Source organism: Bubalus bubalis, chromosome 2, assembly GCF_019923935.1.
Source record: "Bubalus bubalis isolate 160015118507 breed Murrah chromosome 2, NDDB_SH_1, whole genome shotgun sequence".
Taxonomy (NCBI): Eukaryota; Metazoa; Chordata; class Mammalia; order Artiodactyla; family Bovidae; genus Bubalus; species Bubalus bubalis.
The window spans coordinates 161,898,799-161,918,291 of NC_059158.1; the positions used below are offsets into that span (position 1 = coordinate 161,898,799).

General features: G+C 41.3%; 1 protein-coding gene across 5 annotated transcripts in view; it reads right to left on the bottom strand.

The window, feature by feature from the left end:
- The window catches only part of EPHA4 (EPH receptor A4), a 159,642-nt gene that overhangs the window by 77,383 nt on the left and 62,766 nt on the right, over positions 1 to 19,493 (bottom strand). For 4 of the 5 annotated variants that reach the window (XM_006079637.4, XM_025278340.3, XM_025278341.3 and 1 more), the window contains one exon: positions 17,210 to 17,365. In XM_006079637.4, the coding sequence (XP_006079699.1) occupies positions 17,210 to 17,365 (156 nt within the window). Of the gene's footprint in view, positions 1 to 11,568; positions 13,213 to 17,209; positions 17,366 to 19,493 lie in introns of those variants that run through there. The other variant, XM_044937879.2, reaches the window with a different exon arrangement.

The window sequence follows — 19,493 nt, forward strand, 5'->3', positions numbered from 1 at the left end:
CATCACTAGTCACATCCACAACTGGGTGTGTGGTTGCTTTGGCTCCGTCTCTTCATTCCATCTCTTCATGTGTTCCTCCTTAAAAGTGGAATACCTTCCTAAATGATATCCTTGAGTTCTGCAGATACAAACCCTCATCATGTAGAAGAAGTTAACTGCATGGTGACCATAAGCACTAGACCTCAGACCAGCTGGAACCAGAAGATCGATGACTGAGATTCTGGATACATTACCCTGTTACCTCACCATCAACCAATCAGAGAACTGAGCATGAGCTGATCATTTACCCCAAGACCCTCTCCCTTACTGTCTTGAGAAACTCTTCCCTCAGTGTTTTTGAGTGTTAGCTCTCCATTCTGTGCACTTGGTGCCTGGTTATAAATGCTGTACTTTCTTTCACCACAAATTTGTGTCAGTAGATTTGCTTTGCTGTGGGTCAGGCAAGCAGGCACATGTTTGGTTTGGTAAGAGCATATCTAGATATTTAGGAATAATTGAATTTCTGATGAATGATTGCCTTTCTCATCAGAAATATGCCAACCTCTTAATGTCTCCAATTATATATATGAGATTTATAACTAAGAGAGATAAGCATACTATTTAATTTTCTAGTTTCTATATTGATGTCACATCTAAACACACACCAATATCAGGGAGCTATAGGTCATTGTGAATTACAGCGTTTTATGTCTTCCCGAACTGCCCCACTACTGGTCTGAATGTAGGACTGGCAGTTATCCTGCTTATATTATTTCCTATTTCAGGGCAGCTATCAATATTTCTGGTTCTCTTTGGAACATGAAAGGATAAAAAGGTCTTGTTCAAGCTGGTTTTAGAAAAGGCAGAGGAATCAGAGATCAAATTGCCAACATCCGCTGGATCATCGAAAAAGCATGAGAGTTCCAGAAAAACATCTATTTCTGCTTTATTGATTATGCCAAAGCCTTTGACTGTGTGGATCACAATAAACTGTGGAGAATTCTGAAAGAGATGGGAATACCAGACCACCTGACCTGCCTCTTGAGAAATCTGTATGCAGGTCAGGAAGCAACAGTTAGAACTGGACACAGAACAACAGACTGGTTCCAAATAGGAAAAGGAGTACGTCAAGGCTGTATATTGTCACCCGGCTTATTTAACTGCTATGCAGAGTACATCATGAGAAACGCTGGGCTGGAAGAAGCACAAGCTGGAATCAAGATTGCCGGGAGAAATATCAATAACCTCAGAAATGCAGAGGGCTTCCCTGGTGGCTCAGAGGTTAAAGCGTCTGCCTGCAATGCAGGAGACCTGGGTTCAATCCCTGGGTCGGGAATAACCCCTGGAGAAGGAAATGGCAACCCACTTCAGTATTCTTGCCTGGAGAATCCCATGGATGGAGGAGCCTGGTGAGCTATAGTCCACGGGGTTGCAGAGAGTCGTACATGACTGAGCAACTTCACTTTCACTTTCAGAAATGCAGATGATACCACCCTTATTGCAGAAAATGAAGAAGAACTAAAGAGCCTCTTGATGGAAGTGAAGAGTAGAGTGAAAAAGTTGGCTTAAAACTCAACATTCAGAAAACTAAGATCATGGCATCTGGTCCCATCACTTCATGGCAAATAGATGGGGAAACAGTGGAAATAGTGGCTGACTTTATTTTTCTGAGCTCCAAAATCACTGCAGATGGTGATTGCAGCCATGAAATTAAAAGACACTTACTCCTTGGAAGGAAAGTTATGACCAACCTACACAGCATATTAAAAAGCAGAGACATTACTTTGTCAACAAAGGTCCATATAGTCAAGGCTATGGTTTTTCCAGTGGTCATGTACGGATGTGAGAGTTGGACTATAAAGAAAGCTGAGAGCCGAAGAACTGATGCTTTTGAACTGTGGTGTTGGAGAAGACTCTTGAGAGTCCCTTGGACTCCAAGGAGATCAAACCAGTCCATCCTAAAGGAGGTCAGTCCTGGGTGTTCATTGGAAGGACTGATGTTGAAGCTGAAACTCCAATACTTTGGCCACCTGATGCGAAGAGCTGACTCACTGGAAAATTCCCTGATGCTGGGAAAGATTGAGGGCAGGAGGAGAAGGGGATGACAGAGGATGAGATGGTTGGATGGCATCACCGACTCAATGGACATGAGTTTGGGTGGATTCTGGGAGTTGGTGATGGACAGGGAGGCCTGGCGTGCTGCAGTTCATGGAATTGCAAAGAGTTGGACATGACTGAGTGACTGAACTGAATCAAACATATATTTGATAATTGTTTCTATTACAGTTTGTATGATAGCAGAATTGATGTCTTCAATATTTCCTGGAGTCTCCTATGATCCCTAGTTCAGAGCAAGCTCAATAGCTGTTTGAGGAGTCATGAATGACTGGCTGGAACAAGGTCCTCTAATGCATCTTCTGTCCCTCCACCTACAGTGTTATTTTAAGCCTGTGAATTAATACAGGCTTTTCTGGACTAAGCCTGTATTAGCCAGCTTTTCACATACAGATTCATTACCATTAAGCCCTGTAATGGAGCATCTCAATGTAGCTAGTTTAATTCAAGTTTCTCTTTGCTACAATTTAAAAACACACTGAACAAGTGGGAAGGGCTATGCATCACATAGAGGTGGTGACATCTGTTGGGAAGGATTGTGGAGCCACATAATTATTCAAGAAATACTTATTGTGTCCAGTTTTACTTACCTGCTCTAGAAGAAGGAAAAAAAGAAATATTCTGATTCATTGTGATACCTCCCTGGATAGTTGAGGGAAGGGGCATGGAATTAAAGAGGGAAGGAAGAGACTACAGAAAGTTCAATACGGATAATGTGAGCCTCAGGAGAATGGCAATGTAAGCATTCTGCCCTCTTCTTGTTTTTATAGCTCCATAACCAGCCAGTATGACTGGAAATTTAAAATGTGGGCTCTGTCAAACTAAGCTTTGTTAATTTGACACTGTTTTTTATGACCTTTCTTTTTCCATCTTGATTTCAGGTGATGATTTCTTCAAGCAAGCAACTATGGCAAACTTTATCTCTGAAGCAAGTTAATTTCATGGGCCTTTTCCTTATTAGCTTTTATAGAATTATGGTTTTTTTTTTCTTTCAACTTTACTTTTACAAGCAAAATTAAGGCAATTTTAAATACAAATCAATCAAGTACTGAAGCATATTTAAAGGGATAATAAATGTCCTCCCTTTACATTTTTGGCTCTTTTTGTAAAACCTGCTTAATATTCATATACAAGCCTAAGGTTCTATCTTTCTTCATCAAAGAATGGGTCTGGCATGCTTAGCTATTTCAAAGTTCTCATGTTTAGAATGCCTTTCACATTTTAAAAATAATTTAGTGACATGGCTAATAGTTGAACTAACAGAAGCAAAATTCAAATGCAATAATCCTTAACTTACTAATCCTTGATAACAGTGTTCAACAAGCTTCTCTGTAAAGGGTCAGATAGATAGTCAATATTTTAGGCTTTATGGGCTATATAGTCTCTCTGGCAAATGTTCAATTCTGCATGGCTCTTGAAAGCAACCACAGACAATACCTAAAAAATGGGTATGACTGTGTTCCAAGAAAATTTGATTTGCAAAAACAAAGGCAGTTGAATTTGATTTTCAGGCTTACCAAGCCCTGCTACAGAGATTTGATAGGAGCAAATATCCTCTTCCTAGAAAGATTATCACTAATGATTTTGCACAGAATTCTAGGGACTTCAAGCATACTCTGAACTAATCTAAGAAGATTGCACTCATGATTTACACACTTATACAAGGCCTCCCAGATCGTGCTAGTGGTAAAGAACCCGCCTGCCAATGCAGGAGGCCTAAGAGACTTGAGCTTGATGCCTGGGTCGAGAAGAGGAGGAGGAGAGGAGGTCGAGGAGAAAATGGCAACTCTCTCCAGTATTCTTGCCTGTAGAATCCCATGGACAGAGGAGCCTGGTGGGCTATAGTCCATGGGGTCGCAAAGAATCAGACACAACTGAACAATTGAGCTCATATGCACGCACAGGTCAGATAACAACTATGGCTTCTAAAGTCCAAGTTACACTTATATTTTGTGACTAACAAAGGAATAAAATGCAGTATATATTATGGTTTATGTTTCGGTTTTCTCATTGCTCTAAAAGCAATGGCCCCTGTATTTCTTGCCACTGTGGATAAATTTAATGAATATCCATTTGCTTCGCTGGTGTGAAATACTTTCTGTATCGCACAGCAGGTACTGGTGGAAGGTGCTACAATGGTAATTATTATTTTCTAGTGGGATGTCAACTTGCATTCAGCTGACAGGAGTTTGACAGCGTGAAGTTCCCAAGAAACCATAGCCAAATTACAGCAGAAGCAAAGGACTACTGCATCATATCATGTTACATCATAAAAGAAATTTTGATCTTCCTTAACCTACCACATACTTTCCTCTGGGAAAAGACAAGCTTTCACACTATCTAGAGGAATTAAGTGAATGTGACATTTAAGAAGGGCAATATTCCAAGCATCAAAGAAAATTCTAGTAATTCCACAAAACGTAATTCTTCCCTCTTGTGGATTAGACATTCCTGAGTGAAATTCCTGAGTAGTTTAGAAAATATGCTTGATGGCTTATGCCAGGATTTAAAGTAGACCGTTTAGGGCAACCTGATGTTTAGACATTCACATGAAGTCTATAGGAACCTTAATAAAATCATTCAAAAAGGTCAGCCAACACTAAACCCAAAGCCCAAAAATGCCTCCAGTGTGAACTAGGCGTTTGGTGTAAACCATCCCATGGAAAGTCTAGGCCAGAGTAACTGCCACTGGGCACCTTACATACCTTACTCCAAAGTCACAATTAAGGTAAAATTCACTTCTTTGTTCTGAAATTTCACTTCAGAAAACTGAAATTTCAGCAAAAGATGGACACCTGCTTTGAGAAACTCATTTAAAAGTATGTTCTGCCAGGGACCTCTCTGGCCTGGCAGTTCAGTGGTTAAGACTTTGCCTTCCAATGCAGGGCATGCAGGTTTGATTCCTGGTTGGGGAGCTAGGATCCTACATGCCAAAGTAAACCAAAAAAACCAAAACATAAAAACAGAAGCAATATTGCAACAAATTCAATAAAGACTTGAGAAAATGGTCTACATCAAAAATCTTAAAAAGAAAAACAACAACAAAAAAAGTAGGTCCTGCCAAAGTATTTAAATCTATATGTGCCACAAAAATCTGAAATTTCTGTTTCTTACAACTGAAATGAAAACGCCAACAGACTCCAGGACCAAGAGGTTTAAAATAAGTCATTTTAAAACTCACATTGTTAGCAAACTCAAATTCTTTAGACTTGGTAGCTGTACCTGGAATTCTGTCCCCTGGCTTCTTCCTTGCCCCCTGGGTCTCAGCTCAAATCTCAGCTCCTTGGTCCTGACCACTCCCTGCAAAGTAAAATCCTTCCCTTTCCTCTGTTTTACCCTATGATATGCTCTTTTTTTCCCCTCTTTCTTGTAAGAATTTTACATTATCTTGTGTATCATTTATATTCCCACCATTAGAACAGAAGCTCCATGAGAACAACAATCTTTTTTTCTGATTTTTGAGAGTCCCCCAGCCCTTAGACAGAAGTCAAAGGTGTAGTAGGCGCTTATGGAGAATCTGCTGAACAAATAAATGAATGAATGATGATTCCTTAAGCCCAGTGCAGCTCACCCCTCAGAAGTGTCACTACCATGGCACTCGGGTATATCACATCACAAAAGCTGATGAAGAAAAAAAGGCAATCATGTGCTAAAAGGTTTTTTTTAAAAGTCCACAACCAGGGCTGGCAGATAGCTGATAGGACATCAAAGGAGCTCTTATATAAAGCCATTTCCAAATCTATCATAGACTTTTCATACTGAACTGATTTTTAATCACCATTTTAAAATTCAGTGTTAAAAATAAAAAAATAAAATAAAATTCAGTGTTGTTGTTGTTCAGTCACTCAGTCATGTCCGACTCTTTGCGACCCCATGCACTGCAGCATTCCAGGGCTCCCTGTCCTTCACTATTTCCCAAAGTTTGCTCAAACTCATACCTCTTGAGTCAGTGATGGCATCTAACCATCTCATTCTCTGTTGCTCCCTTCTTCATCTGCATTCAATCTTGCCCAGCATCAGAGTTTTTTCCAATTAAGCCAGCTCTTTGTATCAGATGGCCAAAGTATTGGAGCCTCAGCTTCAGCATCAGTCCTTCCAATGAATATTCAGGACTGATTTCCTTTAGGATGGACTGGTTTCATCTCCTTGCAATCCAAGGGACTCTCAAGAGTCTTCTCCAACATCACAGTTAGCAAGCATCAATTCTTCAGTGCTTAGCCACAATCACAAAAAGATAACCAAAATGATAACATGGATCACAGCTTTGTGTAATTCAATGAAGCTATGAGCCATGCCATGCAGGCCACCCAAGAAAGTGGAAGTTATGGTGGAGAGTTCTGACAAAACATGATCCACTGGATAAAGGAATGGCAAGCCACTTCAGTATTCTTGCTTGAAGAACCCCATGAAGAGTATGAAAATTCAATGCCTGTGTCTTGAAATTAATTCTGGATGTGGAAAGAAACATTTTCCCAGAGCACAGACAGAAATGTAATTTGTAAGTGATTAATTTCTTGAAGCGCTCCTGTCACCCTTCTGATACACCGAGGCAACTAGTGCAAGACAGAGCTTCTGAGGAAGAGGTGCCTTGGGTCTTGAGTCCCATAAGGCTTCATTAATCACGGACAACTTTTTGACGGTCAATAAGACTTCAGTGCCTTAGCTGTAAAACCCTCTAACCCTTCAGATCAGCCTTTGTTAATCTCTCTCCAGCTGCAAGACAGGTTATAAGGCAGAATAAACAGTTGGGGTGTGTAAGTTGTGACTCAAACAAAGTCGTGCATCCTCCCTGACAGCTGTATATGTTGTCACTGCTAATTGCCTTCTCTCAGCCTTTTCTGCTGTGGGTAAGTTTACATGAAAACGGCTGCTGGGACACCTCTTCTGAAATGTAGGCACAGGGCGTAACCTTTTATCACAGCAGTTTATGCATTTAACAACGGCTAGAGCCAAAGCAGAACGGCCCATTATTAAAAATCTGAGTCTTGCAAACACATCAATCCTTTATTGCTGTCCCCAAAAAACCTTGGGTTCCCAGTCGAGGTCACTCCTTACTGAAATTTTGCTACCACTTATTTTTCAGTATATCTAGTATTTTTTTTTTTTTCCAGTCTATACCCAGGAACTGTTTGCTTTTTCTTTACCAATTAACTGTGGTTGAATTTTCTCTAAGATGACTAGTTTATGGCTGAAGTGCTCTACGCAGTCAACTCTCAGTTATCCAGAAAGAACTCACAATAAGGAAGCCCATGAAAAGTAATTTAAAAAAAAAGCATGAATATTTTGCTTTAGAATTAGCTAGCATGTGAATTCACCTCTTGCAAAGTTCTTTCTCATCCTTAATCTCCTATGCTCCCCATAATCACATCTGGTAGAAAAGTATGTGTTACCCGAAGCAATCTGATGAGCAAAAACTAAGATAGGAGAAGTGAAGCAACTCACCCAAATTCACCCAGTCAATAATGCGCGATGATAGGATCAGAAAGCCTGATTCAAAGGCTAAAAGGATCCCCTTCCCAGAGATATGCACAATCCAAAGGAAAAAAATGAAGTGTATCTACACATTCTCTGTGGCCCCAGCTGGGACCTCTCACATTTCTCCTGGCTGTTCTGCCCTTCAGGCTGACATTTACTGGCATTACTTCCTGTCAGGTGTTCTGGTCTTAGCTGAGATGTGCTGTTTGCCTGGTTCCTACATTCCCGTCCAGAGCAGGGGTTTTTATTAAAGGCTCTTTCCTAGGTGGAAGGTCACAGGAGGGTGGGGGGCAATTCTACCCATGCAACAGGGCTCTCCCCTCGGTCCATCTTCTGCCAAGCTGTAGAGGGCTTGTAGAACAAGAGTCGGCTATGACGGCAAAATCAAAATGCTGATAGCAGAGAAGGTATTCACTTCTCACCCCAGGGGATCTCAGGAAAGTGCCTAATTGACCTTGTTTCACAGAAGCATGCTGTGCACAGCCAGGGTATGACTTCCATGAGTAGTGTCAAAGATGCTACCCAGAAATGACAGGGCCTGGGTGATAACAAACCATTCTTAATTATTCATGGTGATGGAAAAATTTTAATAACCTGGCTAAATGATACTGGCAGTTGAGTCAAGTCTTTCACTTGGGCTCACAATCCTGTCCCTTAAACATGTGCATTTCCCAGCTGAATCTACAATGTACTATTAATCCTGATAAATAATCTGTATAAAACCAGAAGTAGGTTGGAGGATAAGATGGAGGCTAAATGAGCATTTTCAAAAGATAATTCAATAAGATGATATCTGATCTTCCTTAAATAACCTAGAACTTTTAAAATTTTACCAAATGGCAAGTGATCAGCCTGCAGCCCATCTAGTGCTTTCCATTAAGCACACTTGGTGTTTCTCCTCCCCACCACCATCCACCCCATATCCGTGTCTTTAGACAAGAGTTATGCACTTAATTTCTTTAGAGGTAATTTTTCCTATTCACAGTCAAAATGCTACAAGGTAACCCAAGAGGAAGAAACAAAGATGTAGTTTACTCACTAACTGATATCAGACCTTGAACTAAAGCTGTAACTAAAAAATCAATGGAATGGATTGAATGGTTGCATATGAATCACGAAAATGTCTTTGGTTGCTTTAACCAGCTTTTATGGTCCAGAGGACAGACACATTTGTTGGCCTATCAACTGGCTTAACAGGCAGTGGACCATATGTTCTGCCTTGAAAACCATGTCTCATGACCTGGCAATGGGGAGGAATTGATGTCTCAGTTTGCGTTTTTGTCCTATGACAAATGAAATGTAGCATGAAACTGCACTCTAATATTGCAAATTTGATAAATGACATGAAATAACCAAATCTTAGATACAAGAATTTTCATAAAAATATGTTCTAAAAAAAATGATTACCTGGATAATAAAATGTGAAATGGTTAGGGATCAACCAATGGATCTTCTGAAACACTTTCATGGACAAAACTTTAGGAATATTTGGCCTTTATTCTCACTCTGCTACTAACTGATTTGTCACCAGAACTAACTGCATTCTCATTTATCAATTTCATATAAATGTCCTTCCTCCAATCATTATATTATTAGTTACTTCTAGTTCTAAAGCAAAAATAAATATGCTTTGGGGTGGGAGAAAATGTACTTTACTTGAAGCCAAAGACTACCTTTTATCCTATGGTTTATAACATCAAAGCTTTGTGTTAGACACCCCTCCACACATCCCTTAGCCGATGTGAGCATGTAAATCTTTGGGGGTAGAAAACTGAACTGAACATCAGTGGAACCTTCAACGGCTTGCTTGAAAATGGATATGAGATTTCCAAAATTAAAGCACTTAAAATCTCTCTCTTCTCCTGACCTTGGAAACAAGTAAGGACGATGTTATTTTAATTTGCATTCAAATGTTAACAGCACAGTCACACAGCACCACTGGGATCTACACTGGGTTTCCACTGAAGATTGCTCATCATTTCATTATGGTTCATTATGTTGATAACTGTCAGAAAGCATTAGAAGTGAGGGGCTTTGACTAATAGAACTGAAATGGTAATTTTAAAACAATACACTTTCTGGAGGAAATACAGTGCTACAATAAATTCAATTAGAAAAGGCAAATGTAAAGACAGAGTAAGTGGTGTTTTACTGTTTGGAGCTGGACTGTTTCAATTTCTTGATAACCTATACCTATAGAAAGCTTTCTCAAATCAAGACCTTTCCTCATAGATCTTGGTAAATGTGCCCTCATTAGCACTAAGCTCCTCCAGTACAAACTGTGTTAAAAGCTGTAATTTTGGAATATTTTAGGCCATATGAAAGTATCAATCAATCACTCTTTGTTTGTTTGGCATAGCTGATTGAATTATTCAAGGGTGTTCACTTACAGACAGATTTGTGAAGGCCCTTTGTGTTGGCAATCTAAAATAAGCGAAGTCGCTCAGTCTGTCCGACTCTTTGCAACCCCATGGACTGTAGCCTACCAGGCTCCTCTGTCCATGGGATCTTCCAGGTAAGAGTCCTGGAGTGGGTTTGCCCCCAGTCATGAGGCCCTAATAAGTTTCATCAAACAAGTTAAATAAAGACCCCACAACACAAGAACTGATTTCCAATTGAAAAGGATGGAAAACTACTTCAGTAATGGTGCTCAGAAGTCAAAGAGGCAAAATAACAAATTAGTTATTTTGTTCTAGATATACAAAGCCAATCTGCTTCTGCTATAAGGCATTTTTTCAATACCTTTTGAAACACAAGAAAGAATCAGAAAGTTACCTTAAATCTAATACTGGTTTGGTCTCCCAAAGAGGGAAAAGAAGACTCACTAGAATCATTGAACAAGCAACTGAATGACTAGACATCAAGGTCCTGCACTGGTCTCTTAGCACTGCTGATCACCAGACTACATTCCTGACTACAAGGAAAGGTACAGAGAATGGAAATGAGATCTGGAAGGGAGGGGTTGCTGATCAGCAAAGTTAAAGGACATTAATCTCATTAACAGAAATCACACTTATTGGTCAGAATGGCCATCATTAAAACATCTACAATAATAAATGCTGGAGCGGGTGTGGAGAAAAGGGAATCCTCTTGCACTGTTGGTGGGAATGTAAACTGGTGAAGCCACTATGGAGAATAGTATGGAGGTTCCCTAAAAAACTAAAAATAGAGTTATCACATGATCCAGCAATCCCATTTCTGGGCATATTTCCAGAAAAGATGAAAACTCTTAAGTTGAAAAGTTATAATACATGTACCCCAATGTTCCTAGCAACACTATTTACAACAGCCAAAATAAGAAAACAGATGAATGGATAAAGAAGATGTGTGTGTATATGTGTGTGTATATATACACTGCTGCTGCTGCTGCTAAGTCGCTTCAGTCGTGCCCGACTCTATGAGACCCCATAGACGGTAGCCCAGCAGGCTCCTCTGTCCCTGGGATTCTCCAGGCAAAAATACTGGAGTGGGTTGCCATTTCCTTCTCCGATGCAGGAAAGTGAAAAGTGAAAGTGAAGTCACTCAGTCATGTCCAACTCCTAGTGACCCCATGGACTGCAGCCTACCAGGCTCCTCCGTCCATGGGATTTTCCAGGCAAGAGTACTGGAGTAGGGTGCCATTGCCTTCTCCGGTATATATACACAGACATATTTAAACGGAATATTAGCCATAAAAAAGAATGAAATGCCACTTGCAGCAACACAGATAGACCTAGAGATTATTATACTAAGTGAAGTAAGTCAGAGAGAGACAGATAAATAATACCATTTATATGTGGATCTTAAAAAATGATACAAATGAACTTATTTACAAAACAGAAATAGAGTTACAGACATAAAAATCGAATTTATGGTTATCAAAGGGGAAAGGATGGGGGGAAGGATAAATTGTGAATTTGGGATTAACAGATACACACGACTATACATAAAATAGATAAACAAGAGGGGCGTACAGTGTAGCACTGGGAACTATATTCAGTATCTTGTAAAAACTCACAATGGAAAGGAATCTGAAAAGAAATATAGATATATAACCAAGTCACTTTGCTATACACCTAAAACACTGTAAATCAACTATACTTCAATTTTTAAAAATCATATTGAAATTTCTTCTAAGAAATGATTCATGAAATCAAAACCCCTTCAGCTTAGATGGCATCCTTGTATTATGGACGTCTGTCTTGCTGGCAAAGTCACCAAAAACCAAAAAGTCTATGGGGGTCACCAAAAGTCAGACATGACTTAGTGACTGAACAACAAAACAAAGACAGTCCACCACAACAGCAGCATCTGGGGACTTGTGAGAGATGCAGAAAGTCAGACTTGACCTCTCCAACCAATCCTTAGGTGACTTCACATGATTTCTATGCACATTCACCTTTAAGAAGCATTGTTAAAACTCTCCATTCTAATGGGTATGGATTATTTTCTTGAATTATGTGATGCCTCCATTGAAACCCTGCCTATCTCACTCATAGCCATTTATGTCCACCTAACCAGAGGCTCCAGCCAAGAAGTCCTCCAAGAGATAAAGTTTATTCGCCATTAAATTCTCTGAAGTTTTCCAGCAATGCTGATGGTGTGAAGAACGTCTTAGGCGTTTCCTTCTAAGTTAGCCAATACGACTTGTATTCACCTGGTCTAATCATTCGCCAAGTGAACAAAAACCTGATTTTACAAGCCAGTGGAGCAGTCTCTCTCTTTGGCTAGAAGAATGAGTCTCAGAGAGTGTGTTTTATTTCTTCATTAGTCTGCCGTCACAGTGAGCGATCACTAAACGCAGGGCTGCATAAGAATGTTGGGGTTAAAGACAGCATAATGAACAAAGAAGGTCCCTGATTACCACGGCTGTCAGCGCAAGGGAATTGGGTTTGTCACCTGGCTTAACCAACTGGGAAGAGCTGATTAGAGGCTGGAATCACTTTGAAAGGATCCTTGATGTTTATGTTCCTTTCCATCCCCACGTCTTGTCAAGAGAAGCCAATAAACCTGGGGGTGGGGCAAAGGGGAAGGGCTTCATTTTATGGGTTATTTGAACAAAAGGTTCTCTGAGAAACTCCCACTGTCTTCTCTACTGAAAAATCTGCTACCGTACTGTCTGTCCACTGGAACTTTCTGTGATGGGAGACATATTTTCTAGAAGTGCCATTCAGTATGCTCACCACATGTAGCTATTGAGTCCTTGCAATGTGCCAATTAAAATAGGCCTAGTGGCTAATATGTTGGACAATGCAGGTCCACTATTCACCAGGATGGGAGAGATCTAGAGGAAGAGCCACGGGCCAGAATGGATTCTAATTCTGCTGGTTAATTCACTAGTCCATCCATTAGCAAACCTCACAGATTAGCCGTATCTCAGAGTCTTAAGAGTCTTTTGTGTAGTTAATATTTATCAAATTAAAAAAAAAAAAAACTTAAAATTTTAACTTCATAGAGGAGTGATCTCAACCTTGTCTGTACAGTAGAATAAGGAGGGCAACTTTTGAAAATACTAATGTCTGAGTCCTACCCTCCAGGGCTTTTGGAGTACCCTACAGCCATTGGTAGCTTAATACTGTAGTCAAGTGAGAAAATCTCTTTAGAGGGGCAATGAGATGCATGGGCCATCTGCTGCGGAGGTAGTTTGGAGAAGGGAGTGACCAGCTGGGAATAAAAGAAAAGAAAACAATTATTAGATCCATATCTTGTGCCAGACTTTTCCAAATATCTTGTTTAATTTTTAAAATGACTCCACGGGTTTTACAGATGAGTAAAGTGGGGCTTTCATTCTGTCTGCCCTCTGATGCTGGCTTGAAACTCAACATTCAAAAAACTAAGATCATGGCATCCGGTCCCATCACTTCATGGCAAATAGATAGGGAAACAATGGAAACAGTGACAGACTTTATTTTCTTGGGCTCCAAAAATCACTGCAGATGGTGACTGCAGCCATGAAATTAAAAGACACTTGTGCCTTGGAAGAAAAGTTATGACCAATCTAGACAGTATATTAAAAAGCAGAGACATTACTTTGCCAACAAAGGTCCATCCAGTCAAAGCTACGGCTTTTCCAATATGGCTTTTTCCATGATCCATCACATCATGTATGGATATGAGAGTCATACCATAAAGAAAGCTGAGCACCAAAGAATTGATGCTTTTGAACTGTGGTGTTGGAGAAGACTCTTTAGAGTCCCTTGGACTGAAAGGAGATCAAATCAGTCCATCCTAAAGGAAATCAGTCCTGAATATTCATTGGAAGGACTGATGCTGAAGCTGAAACTCCAATACTTTGGCCCTCTGATGTGAAGAACTGACTCATTTGAAAAGACCCTGATGCTGGGAAAGACTGAAGGTGGGAGGAGAAGGATACAACAGAGGATGAGATAGTTAGATGGCATCACCAACTCGATGGACATGAATTTGAGCAAGCTCCAGGAGTTGGTGATGCACAGGGAAGCCTGGTGTGCTACAGTCCATGGGTCTCATAGAGTCAGACATAACTGAGAAAACTCAACTGAACTGTAACTAGGGCTTGAAGAGATTAAATAGCCTCGCAAGTGTGTGGTGTTAACATCAGTACCATGTTTCCTCTTAACTCAGAGTCAGAGATGAAATAAACCCAAGGATCCCATTAGGAAAATGTCAGACAATCACATGTTGCTTTGGTGCTTTCATGGGTCTCTTATCAATGACCCAAAAAGCCATTTTTCTTTCATTGTTGAAACCAGTCTCTGAAAAATGCAGAAGTTACTTTAGTGTTAAAACTTTCAGGTCTAGCCACAGGCAAAATCAATATTTTCCTTATCTTATTTGCATAGTTAAGGTAAAGCTGACAATTTAATTCCTACAAAAACATAAAATTTCAAGGGTTCAGAAACCACTTGTACACATATGGCAAATGTGCCAGTAACTCAGGCATGTACCAACTTTTGTGGTCTCCCTAAACTCCCACATGGCAAGCTGAAGGAATTGAGTGATCGGCCCATGGTCCCCTAGGATGCTAGACAACAGATCAGAATCGTAAGACTAAAAACACCTGGGAGAAAAAGCCAGGTTGTCTTGCCATCAGAGGAGACTTTTATGAGGCTCATGACACAGTCAGTTCAGTTCAGTTCAGTCGCTCAGTCGGGTCTGACTCTTTGCGACCCCATGAATTGCAGCACGCCAGGCCTCCCTGTCCATCACCAACTCCCAGAGTTCACAGAAACTCACGTCCATTGAGTTGGTGATGCCATCCAGCCATCTCATCCTCTGTCATCCCCTTCTCCTCCTGCCCCCAATCCCTTCCAGCATCAGAATCTTTTCCAATGAGTCAACTCTTCACATGAGGTGGCCAAAGTACTGGAGTTTCAGCTTTAGTGTTATTCCTTCCAAAGAACACCCAGGGCTGATCTCCTTTAGAATGGACTGGTTGGATCTCCTTGCAGTCCAAGGGACTCTCAAGAGTCTTCTCCAACACCACAGCTCAAAAGCATCAATTCTTCGGCGCTCAGCTTTCTTCACAGTCCAACTCTCGACTCAGTCAAGCCCTGGCCTAGAGAAAGACTCTATCTGTTTGAAAAGTAGGAGTTGGGCTGCAGGATGCAAATTGAGGGCAATTAGCACACTGTTGTCCCACACAGTCCCTCTGAGTTTGCTACTGTGACCTAAAATCACAACTGGAGAATCATTGGAGAATCAACTGGAGACAGAGGAGGGTTTATTATTAAGCTAATCTCACACAATGGAACAGTAGAGAAGGATATTTAGATTGGAAAAGAAAAAGGCTGGGACTAGAGCATATCAAATCGCCCTGGCATCCAGGGGAAGCAGGTAGTCTGCGGAAGGAACAGAGAAAGATGAGGAAATCTTTGCCCAGTTGTGCTCACACCTAAGGCTGGCCCTAATACCCTTCCTTCTGGAAGTTTGCGCTTGAGCTGGGGAGGGGTAAGAGTACCTCCAAATACATAGAAACTCTGCAAGAGTCTTCTGGTCTTACAGAGCCATCACTCAGCTGGGGTGGGCACTGGGGCTGGCAGTTACTCTCTAAAATGAAGATAACATCTATCTCATATATTTGTTATCTTGTGAGCCCTATGATAAGGTTAATGGAAAGTGTCTAATACATTACCTGGATGTGATGATAAAAAGGTTGCTGTTATCATGATTATAATTACTATCATCTCTGGTTATGAAAGGAACTCCTGCTACTGCTGCTGCTGCTAAGTCGCTTCAGTCGTGTCCGACTCTGTGCAACCCCATAGACAGCAGCCCACCAGGCTTCCCGGTCCCTGGGATTCTCCAGGCAAGAACACTGGAGTGGGTTGCCATTTCCTTCTCCAATGCATGAAAGTGAAAAGTGAAAGTGAAGTCGCTCAGTCATGTCCGACTCTTAGCAAACTCATGGACTGCAGCCTACCAGGCTCCTCCGCTCATGGGATTTTTCAGGCAAGAGTACTGGAGTGGGGTGCCATTGCCTTCTCCGAGGAACTCCTGAGGGTAGGACAATTTCAGCACAAATTTGGGACTGCCCTGAAGTTTCTCCACCTGCTCCTTTTAAATGTGGTCCTTGACGGGGCAAGAAAATGCCTCCACCACTGACCCAAATACCTCCAAACCAGAAAATACTCCTGTCTGCGGTGTTATTTCCAGGCCACCCAAGGTAGACTATATGGTAGTTAAGAAACAAAATAATGGAAGTCTTAGTGATAGTAAAACCTAAAATCTATCAACTGGCATGATTTTATGCATTTTACACAGTATGTAAACAACGTGAAATGTTGAGTAGGAGCAACCGTGAAAGAGGTACTATTATTAATCCATTGGACAGATGAGGACACTGAGACTTAAAAGGCTCCAACAGTCACCTGGGAACTAAACAGTGGGCTGGGAAACAAAGCCAAAACTTGTGCAAAGCCTTTGTGCCTGGCCACTTGATTCTGACCCTCAAAACACAGACTTGGCCAATGAGAACACAAGGGCACCCAGGTCCACCACTCCCTCTTCTGGTCAAGGTCATAGCCATTGCAGGATTTTTGAATCCCAGAGTGTGAATGAAATTAATAGTAACCTTTAGGACCACTGTCCATATAAAGTGTGAGAAAGAGTTCTCTGTTCCCTTGCATCCCAAGGTGCCAACCCCATTCATTCCTTACCCCAGCATGTGTTCAGTGCCCATCATTCAACAAGCATTCACAAGGATCCAGGCCTAAATGTTATGAACACAAAACTATGAGGAAAGAAGAAAAGTAGTGAAGGGAAATGACATCGCAAGCCATGAGGTCAGCACACAGAACCGAAACCACCTGCCCACACGTGATCCCATCCTTTACCGCTTTCCTGTGCAGCTGTCAAGCTTCCCAAGAGTCCGTGATGACATGTTAAAACCGTTTATAAATTCCCATCTCAGCTCTAATTACACTGTCACACAACCCCTGAACATACCATCTCTGCTACAAAAACTAGTCTGTTGGCAGCTGTGCGTTCTGAAGGCAACAAACTCACGAGAATGAGCCATTCTTTTCCTAAGCATTTCTCCTGCTCTGAGTGAGAAAAGACGCACGTTTGATTTCATTTGCCCCCCTGCACCCTTATCCTGGGAGAAGGGCTTACAAGTGCCCCAGTGATGGTAATGGAAGCTGCTGGCATCTAAGACATGGGAGATGAGTATACAACTTACGGGTGCAGGGCATGGAGGCAGCATCGTTGTCCGCTCTGAAGAAGCCTCGGTCACAGGTACACGACGTTGCACCTTCCCAGACAGAGTAGCTGTGTGGTGGGCACTTAGCACAGGCAGCATCCGTGGAGAGGGCCTTGTAATATCCGATTTTGCAAGCTAAAGGGAAGCATAAAAAACAAACCAATATAAACCCCTGGTTAACAAAGCAAAGCAAGATGTCACTTCCTTGATTCAGAATGAGGTATTTTTTGCTAATCTCACCAACTCAATGGACATGAGTTTGAACAAGCTCTAGGAGATGGTGAAGGACAGGGAACCCTGGCGTGCTGTAGTCCATGGGGTCGCAAAGAGTCGGATACGGCTGAGTGACTGAACAGCAAGTGAGCATCTGGCTGGAGATGCAGGTAAAACAACCCAAAATATTTGTTGATAACAACCACTCTTTAACAGTCTTTAACATGACTGGTCAGGTGGCAAAGCCCTATGAAAAAAATTTTCTTAAAACCAGTTGTATCAATAAAATCACACCTAAAGTTTACCCAAGTGCTTCCTACATGCTTATATGCACAACATTGCTTGATCTTTACAGCTCTCCATTTCCACAGGCACTGTTATTAACCTTACCTTAGAAATGAGGAATACCAGCTTTGAGCAGTAAATTGTCGGCACCAGACCACGCATCTGGTAAATGTCAGGGACCAGCTTTGACCGCAAGTGTTCGGCCCCCAAAGCCTGTACTTTTGGCCCCATGCTATGGAATCTAAGAGCATGGTCTTGAACCAACCAGTTGGAAGTGCAGCTCAGTGCCAACCAAAAATTGGTAGGTGATTATTTCTTAATTATAGCCAAAGTGAAAGACCAACATAAGCAACCAAGCATAAAAGAGCTGGTAAGATGTAGATCATGATTTCAGGGGAAAGTAATAAAAACTACCCACAGAACATTTTGGAATATATGTTAAGATTTTTTTTTAAGATCAGCAGATACTCTGTGTTTATTTTCAACTTCATAAAACCCTCCTGTTTTCCCCTTCCTCCATTTTTCAACACCTCCCTCCCTCTGCACACACAGCCCAAGTGACTGGTGAGGAGAACATGGACCATATAGTCCCTCATGCACCTGACACACTTTCCATGACTTCATCTTTATAAACATCATGCTGACACTGAGGACTGCTTTGACTAATGTGGAAAACCTCAATAATTCTGGGAAACCTCACAATAAAAAATAATTAATAGGGTCTTGCTCTCCCTTTTTCTCTCCCCTATGCCCTTCAAGATCACCTCCCAAATCAGTCTCAACCTCACATAAAAATTGAACCACACCATCCGTATTAAACCCACAGTGACAAGGCCATTAAAAATACAGTTATTTTATAAGACCAGAGGTACCATTAAAAATGTGACAGTTACTCACAATCTTTCCAGTATGATTCACTCTCAGTTTTTTTTCCCATTTATCACATACTTTGGGTATTTTCATACTATCAAAAATATCAGCTGGGAGAAGGCCCTTTTCCATCAGCGTGACCACCGTAAGAGACCAACCGTGCCAGCAGTCAGCAGATTTTACTCAAACCAGAAGATAAAAAGAGATCCACAGAACTGTGTGATTCTCTGAGAGATATGGCCACATTCCCCATCTCGTTACTCATCCGTCAAGCATCCGTATGGCTTCCAGTTGAAGTCTGTTCCTCCCTCCAGCACATCCTGTTGGTATTTTCTTAATCATGCTCTGCTAACGGGCAAGCGGAAAGGGAGTTGAGCAGAAGCTCCAGAAAGGTCTACAGTGACTTCACCATTATTAACTAATGTTGTTTATGGAACTTCCTTTAAAGGGCCAAAACTTTATGATGTGTATAGCACCGACGATAAAAGCACTCAGAGATCAATCTCTCCCTTATTTGCTTTTGTCTTTCACTGGACCGGAGCATCTTAGAAAAACAAGTTGCCCCAGTGGCTGAGATTTATGGTGTCTCAAGTTTATACACATCATATCATTAGACAAGGTTCAACATGCAAGGTGCTTTCTGGTCACACTTAAAGATGACCCTGCATTTTCGATTAAAATAAAAAAGTCCAGCTTTGGCGGGAAGAAGCACTGAGGGTTCAACTTGACCCTCCCACTTCAAACACAATGGGTTCTTGAACTTGACACAAACTCACTGGGTCACATGTCACTCAGCCAGTCACAGCCCACAAAGGCAACTTGTGGAAACTGGTTGCTCCGTGCTGGGACTGGCCAAAGCGATAAATTGCTTTTATTTGTTCACATCTGGATATTG